The 19,372-nt window shown below is 42.5% G+C and overlaps 1 protein-coding gene across 2 annotated transcripts in view; it reads right to left on the bottom strand.

Moving 5' to 3' along the window:
- The window catches only part of PTPRR (protein tyrosine phosphatase receptor type R), a 195,092-nt gene that overhangs the window by 159,581 nt on the left and 16,139 nt on the right, over window positions 1-19,372 (bottom strand). The window contains exon 2 of one of the 2 annotated variants that reach the window (XM_048835783.2): window positions 18,892-19,196. In XM_048835783.2, the coding sequence (XP_048691740.1) occupies window positions 18,892-19,196 (305 nt within the window). Of the gene's footprint in view, window positions 1-12,615; window positions 12,635-18,891; window positions 19,197-19,372 lie in introns of those variants that run through there. The other variant, XM_075124360.1, reaches the window with a different exon arrangement.

The raw sequence follows: 19,372 nt of genomic DNA, 5'->3' as shown, positions 1-19,372 counted from the left end.
TAAGTTATCTGCAAACAGATAACAATATCCACCAATTAATTTGTTTGTTCAAAAACCGTCTAAAAATTTTATGGAAACACCTCAATAAACTATTTAGTTTGGCTATTGCTTTGAATATTCCAAATTTGAATTGTTTCCACTAGCTTGATAATTAGGGCCCTACCAAATTCATGGTCCATTTTGGTCAATTTCACAGTCCGAGGATTTTAAAAATCATAAATTCAATGATTTCAACTATTTAAATCTGAAATTTCATAGTGTTGTAATTGTAGGGGTCCTGACCCAAAAAGGAGTTGCGGGGGGTCACAAGGTTATTTTAGAGGGGGTCACGGTATTGCCACCCTTATTTCTGCTCTGCCTTCAGGTCTGGGCAGCTGGAGAGTGGTGGCTGCTGGCTGGGAGCCCAGCTCTGAAGGCAAAGCCGTCGCCAGCAGCAGTGTAGAAGTCAGGATGGCATGGTACAGAATTGCCACCCTTACTTCTGCGCTGCTGCCTACAGAGCAGGCTGAAGGCAGCAACACAGAAGTAAGGGTGACATGGTATGGTATTGCCACCCTTATTTCTCTGCTGCTGCTGGCTTCAGAGCTGGGCACCTGGCCACCAGCCGCCACTCTCCGGCTGCCCAGCTCTGAAGGCAGCACAGAAATAAGGGTGGCAATACTGTGACCCCCGCTAAAATAATCTTGCGACAGCCCTCTGCAATTCCCTTTTGGGTCAGGACCCCCAGTTTGAGAAACGCTGGTCTCCCCCGTGAAATCTGTATAGTATAGGGTAAAAGCACACAAAAGACCAGATTTCCCCTTGGGGCGGGGGGACCCAGATTTCACGATCCATGACACATTTTTCAGGGCCATGAATTTTGTAGGGCCCTATTGATAATGTTTCTAATCCCTGATTGGTGGAGTGAAATGTCCAGAATCAAACTTCCCATGAAAAATATTTGTGATTACAAATTCATCATGGTTTGCTTTGTGATTATTCTACAATATTTGCACAAAATTCACTGTTTTGGTTATTCCTCCCAATGGACTGAGATTCAAAGAAGGTAAACAGTTAAGTAGTGAGTTTGTTTAAAAGCTAAAACAAGGTTTGCTTTTCTTCCTTTTGTGTGTGCGCACATCCCGCCCACCCCACCATTCACCCATTTCTACTTCATAGATTTTAAGGCCAGGAAACCATTTTGATGATTGGGTCTGATCCGCATAAACACAGGTGGTTATCTTCACTCTTCCACATCTCTATTTTAAAAACAAAAACTGATCATAATAGTAATTGTTATTTTTATTACCCTACATGAAATATTGGGAAGCTCTTTTGTTATACAGCATTTTGCTCACTAAAACTGATATCCTACCACAATATCTGTTATGTGAATAATTTTTCATTGACTGGATGAAGACAATAACGAAAATAAAAGTCCACAACTAAACTAGCAATGCTTTGCATGTATTTTTAGTACACTGCACCCACAGCTGTCTAAAATTAATTAGTGCTTAAATGAAAGTTGCCTGATATCAGACTACCAGACTCACTTTTTCTAATATCCACCCTGGCTTTCAATTTAGAATCAAAAAGCCAAGAACTGAAAAGCAGGGATGTCATAAATGATTTATGGACATCCTACTTTTATGTAGGGTACATTTGTTATTCTACTTGATGCATCCATATGTAATTCATTCATTATTGAAAGACTCATGTTGCAGTTATTTCATAAAGGTTATATCCATTTTCAGAGAGTTTCTCAGCAATTACATTTGAAAGCTAAACAGTCAATGACTACTTAAATTTAGCATATGGATTTCTAATATATCATGTATTGTAATATTACAAGTCTGTGCTTTCTAGTAAGATAAATCTAGAAAAAAATAAACAAAAACAAGATAAGTAAACTTATTTCTTTCTATTTCTGAACATGGAGGTGTATTGTATTTTCAAGTGAATGTTCCCTTGTCCTAAACAGGTGTAGGGACAGTAGGTGCAAGAGGTGTTCCTAATGCTGCTCATCCATTTGCTAACTATTCATATTACAGCAATTGCTAGCTACCCAACCAAAATCGCAGCCCTATTGCCATAGGTACTGTGCAAAGATATAGTAAGAGACAGCTCTTGGCCAAAGAGCTTACAACCTAAATAGGCAAGATGAATGCAGGGAAGGTGGGTGAAAAAAAAGAAAGAAAAAATGTTAAATAAATTATTAATTTGCCATTGAATTTGATTGCTTCTCTTTCCCACACCTGTACTAACCATCACTGAAGCTAAGTAGGTAGATTCACATCTACTTTCAGCACCCTTCCCGAGTCAGCCTGTCAGAGGGTACCAGAGAACACTGTATGCTTTGTGTTCTGGTTGCACATCACCTTCACCTTGAGACAAAGACTTTCTGTTCTATACTGTTTCCAGACTTAGTTTACTAGATGAATGAAAGGTCCCTAAATAATGAGGCAGTAGTTTAGGCCATTCTGCTGCTGGCCCTAAATACCCATATTTTTCATGGCCTGTCAACTAAGAGCATCAGATAAACATAAACTGTGTAATACCTAAATTTGAAGCATCATTACCATCTGTGTATAGGTAATTATTAGCATCCAGAACTGTGCTCTCATTTAGCCACTATGTTAGATACAACATAAAATAAGGCACATTATTAGCAAATTGGCCAAACAACGTATAACTGTATGAACACCACAGCACTACCGACCATAATAAAAATGTTCATTTTTTCTGTGAAAGCAGGTTTTAAAATGAAGAACATTATTAACATAATTAGCCTCAACAAAGGGATAACCCCTTATTTTCAGCCACCAACACATGCTAATAGAAACAGGATAATGGGCAATCCGTGAAAAGAAATCCAGTAAACAACATTGTGTCTCTCAGACAAAAGAGTTTAGCACATCATAAATGTTAAAATCTTTGTATTGTCTGTGATTAGTCCTACAGTGATGTACATGATCATTACCAAAGACAATGCACATGTGCAGCTAAAGCTGCATGAAGTAGTATTCCAATAGCAATAGTAGTATTGGAATTCCAATTCCAATAGTAGTATTCCAATCTCCAGCAGCTGATAAAGGCTGAAAATGTAAAGTCTGTTTCAATTTGTATTTAAATAAACACAGCTACAATACAGCAACAGCCAGCCCCTACACTTTCTAATGCTTTTATGTTGTTATAAATGCTTCATGTGTAGCCGCAATATTTTCATGATGCTTTTACCACATACAGGGACTAGAAGAATTTTATCAAATTGGTCCCAGACTCCCAAAGTATTTTCCGCCAGCTTATTATGGAGCAGAGCCAAATGAGAATTAGCTCCATTACAGACTGTCAGTCATGAATGACCTTCGAAGGAAGGGCAGCAGAAGGGTAAAACAACATTGCTTAAGCACTTATAAGAACAAAATAAAGACAAAGGTTCAGTACCTCTATGCATACCTCCCCTGGGAGCTCACCATTCCTGTAACCATTACGCTCCTGCAGGGCTTTCAAAAAAGGTTTCAATGTGATACCCATGTGATAGCTTTTAAACGCATTCAAGCTGTCCCTCTCAGCTGTGCTCAGTTCCAGAATCCAGTATTGTTCATTTAAACACACTTTGGCCACATACAGTTTGGTCACTCTCCATTATGCCAAAGTGCACAAATATTTGATCTTTAAGGAGCCAAAGGTTCATCCTCAAGATCCTCTTCTACCTCCTAATCTTTGGCTTCTATAACTCAAAATAGCATCATATTTTAAAATAAAATATTGCAGGTTGACAGCTTCATACTAAAGTGAGTAGATGAGATATTTTCTTTTTTAAAAAGCCATGCTAAAATTGTTACATTATTAACCTTTAAAAGATGACTAACTTGTCTGTGTGTGTATATATCAATCACACAGTTATCTGTTGAGGGCCCTAGAGAAAACTATCTAAAGTGAAGAAACCAAGGGAATAGTGCAAGGGCTCAACTGCCAGATCCAAGAAAATGTTTACTGATAAGAAAACACATGTTGTCTCATCATCTGAGTGCCCTTTCTCTGCCTTTTCAGTGGTGGTGTAAGGGAATTTGGGTTTTCACAAAGACAACTCTCTAAGGGCTCTAACAGAGATGAATAAAAGGCTCTCTCTGTGCTTCCTCACTGTTCATTCCTCAAGTAGACCAGTGTGCCGTACATTTTTATTTGAGACAGATGGTAACTTTTGGGGGGGGGAGAAGGAGGAGGGGCTCATTATCCTGAGTGCCTTTGGGGATCTCACTCATTGGTGAGTTAGGATTAGGGCACCTGTAGTGTGGATATAGCAATTTGGAACCTGATACAACAGAATGCTGCCTCCCTTACTCTGTTTTAGGGGGTAGTGAGGTCATCAGCTTTTATAGGAGAAACACTGATCAGATCGTGGCAGATATAAGACCATTTGAAATTTGCACTTGATTTATTCACCAAGGGCAAAAATCTGCTACCACTGCCATGCAAGGTCCCCTTTTACAGGGAAGCAGGGTGGTTTCAATCCACAAGGGATCTGGGGGGCCAGAAGCATGGACCACACTAGACTCAGGCTCCTTAGGTAAGGGAACAGACAAGGCTAAGGGAGGGGACAAGAAGACCTACCTCTTTTATTTACTCTTACAGCCAAATCTTCATTCTCAACCCAAATAGCTAGGGTAGGCACTAGCTAGATGCACAGGTGCAGGAGGAAAGGTAATCTACTCCCCCCTACCTTCCCAAAGACTACTGAAGCCCAATGGCTAAAATGGCTCTCTATACCACTTATATGCCCTGGCCGTGAGTGCTAAGGAAGAAGGCCCTGAAGTGCTAAACAGCGGATCCTCTGTCCCCTCCCTTGGCCTTGACTGGCCCCTATCAAACTGCACATGGGGAGCCCCAGTGCAGTGTGGGTCCATGATGCCCACCCCCCTTTATGGACTGAGACCACTCTGCCCCCACTATATATACACATATAGCTAGTAATTACAATCTAAACATCTATTTGTTGTTTTTTTTCAGTTCACCTTTAAGAAAAAATTAAAAGGCAGAATTCAAAAGACAACCAGGGGCCCAATCTTGAAGTCCTTATTCAGTTTCCATTTAATTCATATTCATGAAAATCTCCAAGTAACTTCAATGGGAGTTTCCCTTAGTAAGAAATGAAGGAAAAGTGAGGAAGAACTTGGCAATTTCACAAAAGATGCTGAGCTGGGCATTTAGAAAGAAAGGTTACCACTCTGTTCTGTGCAAAACTCAATTTGAAACAAAACAGAAAATATACTCTGGATTATTATGAGTGACCTTTTCAGACTCCCAGCACTCAGCTAATCAGTTAAAGAATTTTGTGTTCTGGACTATCCCACCACTAGCCTTCTATTAACATTTTCCAAGGAAGATGACAAAATAAAAATAAATGTGCCCTGTGAAGGTTTTAGTGCACATTACTGCCTCAGAATCTTTTCTGACATCTTCCACAAAGACTGACCGCAAACACAATGCCATGATAATGGCTCAGCATGCAATTATCCCTGCTGAAGCACATAGAAGGAAGCAGAAAGCAAATGAGGACAACAAATGCAGACTCTCCAAACTTCTTTGTGCAAATAAAATCCAGAAGGACAGAGCTGAAAAGGAGCTGGAGGCTATTAAGGGCTACTTGTAAAGCATGCTGCAGATATGTTATGCCTTGTACAATTACTCAAGAAAAAGATAAGTAATGGGGAACATTAATCTTTTATTAGAGGGTGGACTTAGGGTTTGAGGGCAAAATGTTTTGAAGGTTTGATGAGAGAGAAAGTATTCAGGCCCAAGGCAGACAGACGTAAGTGGACACACCAGGAAAGTGATTACACTCACATGAATGGAGTGATTGATAAAACTGTCCTCATTCTTACTGTATGACTAACATGTACTGCTCTTTAGCAATTCAGCACTGTAATAATGAAAAAGTCTCAGAACTTCACTATGTATCAATGCAATACTTGTCTGACAAATGAAACAAACAAAGGATAAAAACATGATCTAAGAAATGAAAGATCCATTTTCCTCAGATGGACCCATCTAATTTCTTTCAGAGTTCACAAATTTGAGTCCTCAAAAGGCCTCTTCAAGAAGTCATTGCCGAGATGCAATATTTTATTTATTACCCCTTCACTCTCCATGGTGCCACTTCTCTTAAGCTTGCAATATCAGGACTCCGCTGTTAAGTGACATCTGACTTTCTGTCATGCTTCAGAGGCTAAAGCTTAGCTTCTTGCCCCACAGTTGGCCAAGCTGCCAGTTTATGGATGACTAGTTCTCCTGAGCACCATTGCATTTTACCTTCTTTTTCATTCTACGTATTAATAGGCTTTAACCCTCTGAGAAAAGTTCTGCTCCTTCTTTATAGGGTTCTTAGAGTCAATGGACTTGTTGCACTTTGCTGAACAGGGGTACAAGATATGGGGAACTCCCCAGCCTACGGGAAGGGGTGGGGGAAAAGAGTGCCCTCTGAGCAGCCAGGAGAAACAATATTGTAGTGTTGCCAACTCTCATGATTTGATTGCGAGTCAAAGGATTTTGCTGCCTGCTGGAGGAGCTGTCACAATGATGCAAAAAGCTCCTCTGATCCTGTGATTTTCAAGGTTGGGTGGAGCTCTGTGTGAGAGCCTCAGGGCTAAGGACACAGACCTGTCCTGCCACTGAGCCCTGCCTTCACATATGGCCCTACAGCAGAGAGAGAGCTCTGGAGGAGCTGGAGGCAGGGGGTAAGGGAATTGGTGCTGCTGGGTTCCAAGCCGAGAAGTCCTAGAGCAGCAGGAGGAAGAGAAATGATGCTGCTAAGTCAAGACAGTAATAGGAAATAGATGGCATTTCCCCCATCCTAGGGGTGAGGAGACAGTAAATGGAGTCTCTGCTTGGCAGCCTGGAGAAGGTGGTGCATTAAAAGCTGACCTTTCAACCTGGAATTAGCACCCACGCATTGGCAGAGGATTAGAGGGGAGTTAAAGTCAAAAGAGACCAAAACCAATTTGATGTAAAAAAAAATCATGCTGGGAGGGGGAACCTCAACTAATGAGGGTCTGACTCATGATTTTTGATCTCTTCAGGTTGGCAATACTGTGCATATTGCCGTTGTGCTCACACTGTCTGGCTGGAATCAGGATCTCATTGTGCTAGGTGCTGTACACACACAAAGACACTATTACTGCCTTAAAGAGCTTACAGTCTAATTTAGGATGAGATGTGACAAGGGAATGGGACAAACATGGAGCAGGAAGAGGGGAAGGAGGGTGTCAGTAACAATCTCCATATTTTCTCACATTCTGTAATAAACATGCTGACTCATTATTTGGTACCTTCCCTCATCCCTGAACCAGCTGGAGGGAAAGGGATTGACTAGCTCTGTGTTACTCAGTTCAACATCTTGCCAGGAGAGAACTCCACAATGCCTAGAGAGCAGCAAAAGGAAGTAGCAAAGGGAAGTAGGAAGTGGAGAAAGAGTCAGATACTGCTTATGAGAAGCAGCAGCAGGCTGGAGGCCAGGGGCCCAACAGTAGCAGGAGAATACTGGGGAGCAGCCTGCAAACAGGAGAAGGAAGGGTCTAGGACAGCTAGAAGATGCTGGGGCAGCCTATTGGCAGAAGCCATTATTGGAGTACTTTGCTGGGACTCATCAAGGTGTTAGAACCTGTAGGGCCTAGCAGCTGGAACACTTGCAATTCTAGCCCTTGGATAACAGTACACCTGCCACAATACCACAAACTCGGAGCTGCTTGGGAAAGAGTGGAGTTTTCTGGTAACATTTCAAAATAAAACAAGCCTTTTTTTAATTTCAGAGAAATTATCTGAGTTTTTTTTTTTAATGGGAAAAGTTCACTCGAAATGAAATTTTTCCACAAAAAATGTTTCGCGGGGAAAAAATAGTTTACAAAATGTTTTCAGCCACCTCTACACATAGTATGTCAGAACAAAGGCTTCTTACCACAGCACTCCAGCATCTCCACTGAGTGGGGACAATTACAGGTCCAAATCATTGACAAATATTGTTGCTGGGCTCCCCCAGGACCTAACCCGTTTGGTTGGCTGATTTCCTGTGGGTATAGCAGCAAAACTGGGACTCAAGGAGGTATTTGAAGGAGGAGAATGTAGTAGCTTACAGACTAGTTCAGAGGGAACATTCCATGTAGAAGGCACGACTTAGAAGAAGGGATGAAGAATTAGAAAAGCAGGCATCATTAGCAGAGAGGATGTGATGGGGCAATGAAATAAAACACAAGAGCATATAAATAGGGAGGAGTGTTGTAGTAGCTGGGCAAGGTACTAACAAACTTCAACAGGACTTTATTTTTTAAAGTGAAAACCTCTTTTCCAAGCTGCTGCTGCTGCACCCTCAGTAGCTCTCCCTCAGCCTCTTCAACTCTTCCCCCATCCTTTCTGTTTCCTGTCCTTTCAGACTCCCAACAGCCAGTGCTCCCAATTCTAATAATTACAAGCAACATCTAAACACCACATTGTGTCGTCTCTTAAGAAACTCTCCCAATTACAATAAACATTGTTGCTCTAACCACAGGAACAAATAGGAAACAAGGCACTATACTGTTGACAGAAATATTACACTAAAAACACTATAGATACTACATAATATAGTCTCTAGTCCAGACAGGTCGTTGTCCGGGTCTGACAGGCCGTCTCTCAAGCCCTGGTTCCAGTGCAATGTTTTGTTGTGTTGATACTACGGTGAATTCATCCAATGCAGATTGGGTGTTGGCATAATCTCCTCTTGGTGCATAGGCAGGTGTGAGATAAGAAGCATTCCATACCTGCCCATCAGAAAGTTGATAGGTGTAAGGTCCCTTCTTCTCTATGATTTTAAGAGAAGCTGTGAATTTATGGTCCCCTTTGTGTAAAATTCCAGATTTTCATATTCTAATGAAAGAACCACACTGAAACTTTGGTTCCTTAGCACCCCGCTGCTTGTCTGTGAAAGCCTTAGACTTTACTTGGTTCTGTTCAACTGTTTTTCTCACATCATCCTCAGCTGGGGCCTCAGGTCGTGCCTTTAACAATCCAGAAATGTTCCATTTAGTATTCATCTGTTTCCCATGCAGTAACTCTACGGGTGATTTTTGCGTTGTGGCATGTCATGTAGCCCGGTATGCTTGCACGAAATCAGTAGTGAAGGTTATCCACAATCACCCTTCCAGTTTAGCATTTGTAAACTCTCTGTTAAACCGTTCGATTTCCCCATTGGCTTGAGGGTAGTATAGGGACGACCTTCTGTGTAAAATGTTCCTCTCTGCTAGAAAAAAGTTTCAAACTCCAGAGAAGTAAATTGACTACCATTATCTGAAACCAGTTCTTTGGGGTTACCTTCCCTGCTAAAAACTGAAGAGAGGATCTTAATTACTGTAGCAGAAGAGATTTGCGATGTAAATGCTACCTCAGGCCATTTACTGAAATAGTCTATTAAAGTGATGGCAAAATGGCAGTCAATTGGAGCAGTATCAAAGGGTCCTACAATGTCAATCGCCACTTCTTCCCATGCAGATTCAGGAAGAGGAACAGGCTGTAATGCTGATTCTTCAAAATCAATGACATCATTTTTTGGAACGCACTTGGGGCTGATGCGAGACCATATGGAACATGTTTAAAATGAAATAGTCCATCATGTAATAAATGCTGTGAGGTCTCTGTTATCTTCATGCAACATAACCTGGTGGTATGCGCTCTGAAAATCAAGAGTAGAAAACATCTTTGCTCCATGGAGTTCTGCAAATACTTCTTCAATGTGAGGAAGAGGATGGTTGTCAATCACAATAGCTTTATTTGGCTCTCTTAAGTCCACACAAAGGTGAATGCCTCCACCTTTCTTCTGCATCACTACTATAGGTGAAACCCATTCCGAGGAGTCGATCTCTTCAATAATGTCCTTTTGAATAAGTTTTCTAAGTTCCTCTGAAACAGCTTCCCTGACTGAAAATGATAAGCACCGTAATTTCTGTCGTTCAGGCATCACATTATTCCGCATTTTAACTTTATGCAGAAACCCATGAGCAGAGAAGGGTTTCTCCTCAACCTGGTGTTGGGTCCCAGCTGAAACTGGTGTGTGTACCGCAAGAGTGCTTTGCTGAGGAAGATCAATTCATCCACTAACTACCCTGAGATTTAAAGCAGCCAATAAATCTCGGCCAAGGATAGGAGTGCCGTTGTGGACAATGTAGAACTTTGCAGTTACACAGCAATCACCAAAAGTAACTATTGCTGGCAGGCAGCCACGTACTGGAATATGGTTTTTCAAATAGCACACCAAGTGAAGTTTGGGTTCAGTAAGAGGTACATCTTTAAAGTAATGCAAATAGATGGAATCAGGTAGTATAGATACTGCTGAGCCAGCGTCCAACATTAGCTGAATAGAGTGTGGTTTGCCTGAGGGTATGGCAGAAACGTTTACCATGCACTTTATTTGTTCTGGAATATGTGCAGTAGTGATTTTGTCCACGCTCAGCACAGTAACATCTGGTATTGTAACTGCATGCACCTGTTGATTGAACTGGCTGCTGTGACATACTTTAGCAAAATGCCCAATCTTTTTGCAGTGATTGCACTGAGCTACTTTTGCCGGACATCCTGTGTAGCTTGCAAGGTGTTGTGGGGATCCACAGCAAAAGCATGTTTTTACTGTATTTTGAATTTGCTGATTTGATGGTTTTTCATTAGTTTTCCTCTTGCAGTTGTGTGTCTGCAGCAATAGTGAACTTTTCTGCAAAGGAGTCGCAGCCTGGACTGTGCCTCCTGTATCCATGTCCATTATTCTGGCTTCAGCTGTAGCTGACTCAATCTGGGGAGCAACGGTTATTGCTTTTTCTAGTGTAAGTTGTGGTTCTAGAAGTAAACGTTCTCTTATATGAAGCATGGTTGTTTTTTCAATGAGCTGGTCTCTAATCATCTCATCTGCCGTATTCCCAAAGTCACAAGTTACAATCAGACTCCACAGGGAAGCAATATACTGCATTATAGGCTCCCCTAGTTTCTGGTCATGCTGGCAAAATCTGTAGCGATTAGCTACTACATTCACTCTTGGTACAAAAAGTTCTTTAATGCAGTGAGTGCAGTCTAATATTTATTGTCTGCAAGGGGAAAAGTGTAACATGTATGCTGCCCTTCTGCTCCAAGGCAGTGGATTAGCAGAGCATGCTTTGGTGGGCGGGGGAGGGATAGCTCAGTGGTTTGAGCATTGGCCTGCTAAACCCAGTGTTGCGAGTTCAATCCTTGAGGGGGCCATTTAGGGATCTGGGGCAAAAATTGGGGATTGGTCCTGCTTTGAGCAGGGGGTTGGACTAGATGACCTCCTGAGGTCCCTTCCAACCCTGATATTCTATGACTCTATGACTTTCTTACTTCAGAAATCTCTGTAGCACTGATTGCAAGCAGATAAGTCTCAAGCATATGGATCCAGACAGTAAAAGTAATTGGAGGCTCACCTGGGCTTTGTAGAAAGGGTGCAGGTGGGTTCAGAGGCAGAAGATCCATCCTCGTCACCAAAATGTTGTAGTAACCAGGCAAGGTATTAACAAACTTCAACAGAACTTTATTTTTTAAAGTGAAAACCTCTTTTCCAAGCTGCTGCTGCACCCTCCGTAGCTCTCCCTCAGCCTCTTCAACTCCTCCCCCCTCCTTCCTGTTTCCTGTCCTTTCAGACTCCCAACAGCCAGTGCTCCCAATTCTAATAATTACAAGCAACATCTAAACACCACAAGGAGCAGAGCTGTAAAGGCCTTGAAGGTGAGGGCAAGACGCTTGAGCTTGATGCAGTGGGAAATGGGGAACCAATAGAAGCATTCAGAGGGTGCATGTGCCTATGAGCTATGGGCAGATCAACAAGCAAGGAAAGACGATTTCAAGAACTGAATTTTGTATGCGTTGACATGGGGGCAACATGGGTATCGGGGTGACCAGAGGGGAGGCGGTGACAGCAATTGTGAGAGGAGGCTGGAGTAATGGTGACAGCGCAGCTCCACTATGGCTCCACAGCTTCACGGAAGGATTCCATCTCCAACCTCCCACCTACGGGAGCTGTGCACTGTGGAGAGGATATCCAGATTTCCACACCCACCTCAAAAGTTTGGCCAGACCACATCTCTTCCTGGTTCTCAGATGCCCTATGAGATAGGAGACTCAACTGCTGATGAAAAAACACACTTGATGGCATGGACGAGCTACAGCACAAGGGGTTTAATTCTTTCAGCCCAGCACCAAAAACTATGGCTTGAGGCAGAGATCCTCCCTCACCACTCATAGGGGTTGCCATGTTGCTGTAGAACTATTCCAGACTATAAGCAGCTGGCAAACGGCCTTCAATTTATTCCAGTATCCAGCACACTCCAGAGAGAGTTAGCAGCCTTTTTCCTTAGTGAGGATTAAGCATACCTGAAATGGAATTCAGAGCCAGAGAGATGAGGACAAAGCGAACAGTGCTCCACACTGCTGTACTGACTTGAGTCCAGTCACACAAAAGGAATTCTTGGACACATAATTGGAACTTTGAGCCACTGCCTGTGAGTCTACAAAATGCAAGTGACACATACACACAAAAACACACTGGTCTTGCCTTTTTCTTGGAAGTGGAATGATAACAGGAGATAAGGAAATTCCCACCAATCTTACCTGTGCCTGTGTAACCCACACACCTTCCGGGTGAGGTGTTCTGTCCCATCTCGTGGCACCAAGACCACTTAGAGAGAGAATTAAATGAGTCTGCTCTACAGCCTTAGCTAAGAGGCAGTTGGCTTTTAGCTTATGTGGTAGAGGCTCATGCACTAAGCTCCAGAGATCCTTGGTTCGATCCTGCCTGCCGACAACCAGGGTCTGTCAGTATTACAAGTGGGGGCTCATCCCGGATTTCAACTGCGAAGTCTCTGAAGCTCGGGACGCGCTTCCTCAGCTAGGGGAAGTAGGTAACCCACACACCTTCTGGGTGTGGTGTTCTCTCCCATCTAGTGGCACCGATACCACTTAGAGAGACTTAAAGGAGTCTGCTCTACAGCCTTAGCTAACAGCCGGTTGGCTTTTAGCTCGTGCACTAAGTTCCAGGTTTGATCCCACCCACTGACGACTGAGGTCTGTCAGCGTTACACCTGCAAAGACAAAAAGAAAGGGAAACTAAAGTCTACGGGTAAGTCACTGATATGAAGGCTGATTTTTATCTAACACTAGTGTTAATTGGGAATAACTCCAATAAAGTCAGTGGAGGTGAGTTACATTGATGTAAAATGAATGCAATTAAGAGAAGATTCATGCTTATTGAAACTATTATTTTGTAAGGTACAGGACTTTACAGTGATGAGCATGGTACAAATTAAGGGTCAGACAGATTTTGGCATTTGTGAATACAGTGTGCAAGAGATGAAGGAGGAAAGGAAAGAGTGAATGCAATGACCAAATGCATTAGCTTTTCATCTCCTGAAACCTGAAGGCAAAACACTTTGTAGGAAACAAGTGAAAATGCATCTGATAGTCTCAGCTCAATCTCTAATGGATGTTTATTGGCATCACAAAACCAATCAAACACCACAATGCATTTGTTAGTCAGTCTGGGAGAGACTCAGGACTGAATAAGCAATTGCCCTTTCAACTTGAGGAACCAACAACATAGCTAAAGGCTGGAACAAAAAGGGTCAGCAAGTATAATACAGCAAACGTTTCTGTTTGCCCTAAATGATCAAAACCCCAAAGACACAACAAGCAGCAAATGCTGGTTATAGACAGAAAGGAAATGTTAGAGTTAACAAGCTTTGGCACAGCTCTGAGAAGACACCTGTAGGCCCCCAGCTAACCTGACTAATCAATGCTATTAGTCCTTCACTTTTTCTTCCAAGTTCCCCCCAAACAGGGTTTAAATTACTCAAAAGTGTGCCAGACAGCTGCATGTTTAATAATAAATAAGTGTTTATCCATGTACTATTTCTGCCTTCTGTGTACTGCATTGACCCTGGTGGCACTCACCTTGAGCATATACTAGTGGTTCTCAAACTTTTGCATTGGTTATCCTTTCACACAGCAAACCTGAGTGAGACCCGCCCTTAAACATAAAAATTGTGGTTTTAATTTATAACACTATTATAAATGCTGGAGGCAAAGTGTGGTTTGAGGGTGGAGGCCGACAGCTCGCAACCCCCCATATAATAACCTTGTGACCCCCAGTTTGAGAACCCCAAGCATATACTTTACACATGCAAAACTCTGAATAATTGCATATCAGTTTGGAGAATCAAGAGTGAAATGAACAAACGCTCACACAAACCCTGAAAATATGCATTTTGTTTGATAAATAAATAGCTTTTCCAGTTACAAAATAAACCCTGGTGAATAGGGCACTTAAAATACAGTCCTGTGAGAAACAAGTAATCCCTTACATAAAACCATCAATCAGCTGTTCTCATGTGTTTTCTGGTATTGCTTAAAGGAGCATATGGCCTAATAGTCAGACTGGGTCTGTGAGGCATAGTTATACAACAGCCAAAGCCCCTGTAAAAGCTCTTGTTTTGCCCCTATTGTTCCTTAAAAAACAAACAAAAACACTAGAAGCATAAGATAAGGCAAGCATTTTCCTGTGATAGAAAGCCTCAAGTTATATAACATTTACCTCCTCTTCCTTCCCCAGATAAACATGCACAGCAATTTCCCCAGGTTCATTGCAAAGATAACCCATGAATGCAACTCTTTTATTGAAGGAGTCCCAAAACAACTCCTTTGCACACAGAATTCTTGGCTTCACAACATGCTTCAAGGAATCAGCTGTATGTGGGTGAAACTTTGTTTGTTAGATGGTCTTTTTCTAACATAGAATTTCACCTTCTAATAATTCTACATTCCTGGTACAGTCACTCTTCTTCTCTGCCCCTACTACGCAGAAAATTAAATTTAAACTGCTGAAATTTGACTGAATTTTGTTCCTTCTCCTCTGCAATAAACTGTGACTGTACTGATTTAGTTAAAAAATAACCCCCCTTTTCAAGCTTTCCTACTAAATCCCAACATGCATTAGGCAAGTAACTGGATTACAGGAAGCATTGACACTAGCAATTGCCCTTTCAAGTTGAGGAACCAACAACATAGCTAAAGGCTGGAACTAAAAGGTCAGCAAGTGCAATACAGCAAATGTTTGCCCTAAATGATCAAAACCCAAAAGACACAACAAGTAGCAAATGCTGGTTATAGACAGAGAGAATGCCATAAATGCATTCAAAACAAACCTAATCCTTTTCAAATGTCATTAATGCAGAAATTCATTTAGCATTAAATTCACAGAAGAAAACTCAGATGTGAAAAACCCTGCAAATAGCGGATGTCTGATTGAATTCCAACAGGCACTTTGCAATAGAGCTGCCCGATGGTGGAAGGCATCCTCCAGGAAAATTCTTACAGTACGATTAAGCTCATTTGGATGTTGAATCTCTCAGCACTTCTACAGAAAGAGATATACTGTTCTGACTACCTCATGCTAAAAGACAACATTAAAATAACAGTTTCAGACACTCCCACAGAAAGCTTAGTGAAAGCTGTCGCGGCAAAGGCTGCTCAAATCACACTGTTGTGCCCAGAGCACAAATGGTTCTCGGTCAGAACAGAAGGTCTCAGAACAGTGGTAGATTCTTCATAGCACAAATGCAGCAGCAAGGCTCTGGACTAAGGTCACAATGTACTTTTAATAGGACAGTTATATAAGAACTGCCAACTGAAAACCTGTGTTATTCAGGTTTTTAAGTGACGAGGAGGCCATCCATTTGAAAGCATAGGTTCTTCCCCGATCATTCATGTGTGGGCTCTCCATCCTGATGTGAGACTTGTGCGTCTCCCAGAATTCATACAAGTTCCCTGTAAGATTCTATCACCTTTTAAGATGAATGGTGCTATACATACCATGCATCCGGGGCTTAATTTCCTTACACCTGCATGGGCAGCCGTATCCATGTGGGGGATTCACCTTCAGAAGACAACAAGCAGTGCTGCCAGGTGTCTGCTGGTTTCGGGGGTGGGGAAGGGGAAAGAAGCCTTAATTCGCAGCTAGACTTTATGGGAAACCTGCTGACTAAGGACACACTGAAACAATGTATCCATCAGCTGGCCTGGCTCCTCCTCCTACCTGACCAGCACCACTCCCTATTGGAACTGCACTAACAGTTGACATTCCTCCAGTGAAGTGAAGTTGTCAGCACTTTGAGCTACTCTAGCCCACTTCTATGTGCAAACTGGCATAACCCCAGGCTGACTCTTGTCCACTGCATATGTTACATACCTAGCACCAAACTGGAGTTACATAGGATGCAAATCAGCACAGAATCTGGCCCTTAGATGCTAATTTTCTGGAAATATATTAATAGTAATTGATAGTTTAGAATCGAAAACTCTTCATAAATCCAAATTAGCTCCTTCTGGTTCTCTTTTTCATCTTCTGTGACTCCAGCAGCTATCTGCATTCCATTTACCTCAACCAAATATGAGCAAATACTTAGTACATTCATCAGCAAAACAACCCAGATGCACCTGAAATTTCTAGCAGGAGTCCAAGAGCCAAGACCTAGCCAGGAATCTTCATTTTGAAACATTGTCTGTGCTAAGATGCCAACATACTGTACAACAGGGTGACTTATAAAAATGCTTGTGTTTTTTAATCTAGCATCTTTCGTAAAAGAGTACAATATTGCAAAACAATTTACAGAATTAGTCATATATTGGTTGTTACCATTAGTCATATGGTTATATCCAAAACTTATTAATTCACAGTAATGACCAGGAGACCCACTGTGAATTGCTGAATTTTGTAAATTAGAAAATAAAGAGAAAATCTAGTCGCTTCCTCCTTGGTCACACAGGGGGATCAGTTCCGCAGAAAAGGACCTGTGGGTTACAGTGGACGAGAAGCTGGATATGAGTCAGCAGTGTGCCCTTGTTGCCAAGAAGAACAATGGCATATTGGGCTGTATTAGTAGGAGCATTGCCAGCAGATTGAGGGAAGTGATTATTCCCCTCTATTCAGCACTGGTGAGACCACACCTGGAGTATTGCATCCCGTTTTGGTCCCCGCATTACAGAAGGGATGTGGACAAATTAGGGAGAGTCCAGTGGAGGGCAAAGAAAATTATTAGGGGGCTAGGGCACATGACTTACTAGGAGAGGCTGAGGGAACTGGGGTTATTTAGTCTGCAGAAGAGAAGAGTGAGGGGTATTTGACAGCAGCCTTCAATTACCTGAAGGAGGGTTCCAAGGAGGATGGAGGTAGGCTGTTCTCAGTGGTGGCAGATGACAAAACAAGAAGCAATGGTCTCAAGTTGCAGTGTGGGAAGTCTAGGTTGGAGATTAGGAAACACTATTTCACTAGGAGGGTGGTGAAGCACTGGAATGGGTTACCTAGGGAGGTTGTGGAATCTCCATCCTTTGAGGTTTTTAAGGCCCGGCTTGACAAAGCCTTGGCTGGGATGATTTAGCTGGTGTTGGTCCTGCTTTGAGCAGGGGATTGGACTAGATGACCTCCTGAGGTCTCTTCCAACCCTAATCTTCTATGATTCTGTGACCTAGGTCTCATTCGATTCTACTGTACGGGGTGAGGGGCGCAGAATGGTGGTAGCTCCTGCAGAATGTGTGCAGCCCCTGTGTATGCCATGGAGGACAGCTCCACAAAGAGTATTTCCACACCTAAAATGGAGCAGGAGGGGAGGAGTGGGGTCAACCTGGTGGATCGTGACTATATGGCTCCACTGGCTGTATGGCAGGGAGCAGCAGCTTAGGGGCTATTCCAGTCTGTGACAATCACTGAGCTGTTTCATTGGCACTTTGCTATCTTCTCCCCAGCCTAGCTCCTGTAGAAATCCCCAGCAGATGGCTCGGTAATCCAGAGGAAAAGAGTGCTAACTTGCGACTGAGAAAAGTTTTCCACAGCTCCTATCACCATGCCAAGGGAAGGAGTTTCTTTTTAGCTCACCTAGTAAAGCTGCTGCCTGTCAAGGGTTGCATGCTTGGGTCTCCAATTAAGCAGTGCACGCTGCTTCATCTACTGGACTGAGGACTACACCAGTTAAATGCTCTGCTCAGGAGTTCCTGACTGCCACATAGGATACATGAGTGTTCTAAAATAGCTGCTTTGCCATAATTATGGAATTATGCAACACATCATAGAAGTGATGGAAAAGACCTTTTAGATCATCCATCCGTCTTCCTGACTAGGAAGGATTATTCCCTAAAGTACATCTTTAGTGCTTTTTTCACATTAATTTTAAAAGCCATCCAGCAAAGGGGGTTCTACCACTTTGCTTGGCAGTGCAAATTCAAAGAGAGCAGTACAGAGAAAGGTATTCAAGACACCTGAAGCAAAGACAAGTTTCTTAACTACCTAGGGCCAAATTCTGCCTGTCTGGTTATCTGCCTATCACACACATCATGGCAGGCCTTACTGAATGGGCGTGTCATGGGGTGCTTTCTCAGCTCCCTGGTATGTTGTGTTGCCTAGCCTGTTTGTATCTCCTCACAGTCATTAACATACCAAGGATGTTCTCCTTTCCCCAAGTGTATTTTTGGTTCCTCCACTCTTTTACCCATAGAACGTAACACAGGCATCTCAGAGTGGGAGCATTCCCCACAGCCTCCCTCTTCAACACAGCTCACCTTCTGAGCGCCTCCTAGCTTCCTGTTGTGACTACTTATATCTTCCCAATTACATCATTAGCCCAGTAATTACCACTCTGGTGCTCATAATGCCCCAACACAAAGTGCTTAATTGATGCTGCAGCAAGGTCATTGATGACGGTGCTGCTGCTACCATTGTCACAGGGAGTTTTATTTGAAGGAGGAGGACAAAGTGAGGGCTGCAAGTAGAAATATGAACTTTGGATACCTCAGATAAAAAAGCACATGAAGCAATATCAAGACCTAGAGAAAGGTACTTACCACAACAATCACATTGCTTGCTGGAATCGGGAGATTTTCCACTTCCGGCTCTTGACCAGTCATAGCTAATAGATTGAGGGATGGGTCATAAGCAGGTCTAGGGAAAGTTGACTTAACAATTATCGCAGGGTGCAGCTTGCTTATTTGTGCATAGGAAGAGGAATGGAAATTGTGTTTATAAATCTTCTGGCTGTTTGTATCCAAACTTTTCTCGACACTTTGGACATGGCGATAAATAAATACCGGTTTCCCACTCTTTCGCTGATGAATTGCCAAGAAGTGATCATTGTCTCCTGAAAAGCACCCTGTTGAAAGAAGAGAGAACATCAGTGACTTAAATGAAAATACAGTCTCATTCGGCCATTCAGATTTACAGAGCCATCTGCTGAACTGAGTTGCATAGATCCTAGGAGGAATTATTAAGGGAATATGGAATGATGCTTTTAAAGCCTGCTGCGCACATTTCAGCAATTGTAGGTGA

The sequence above is a fragment of the Caretta caretta genome, chromosome 1 (assembly GCF_965140235.1).
Source record: "Caretta caretta isolate rCarCar2 chromosome 1, rCarCar1.hap1, whole genome shotgun sequence".
Classification (NCBI taxonomy): domain Eukaryota; kingdom Metazoa; phylum Chordata; order Testudines; family Cheloniidae; genus Caretta; species Caretta caretta.
This window is presented reverse-complemented; position numbering and strand designations above follow the sequence as displayed.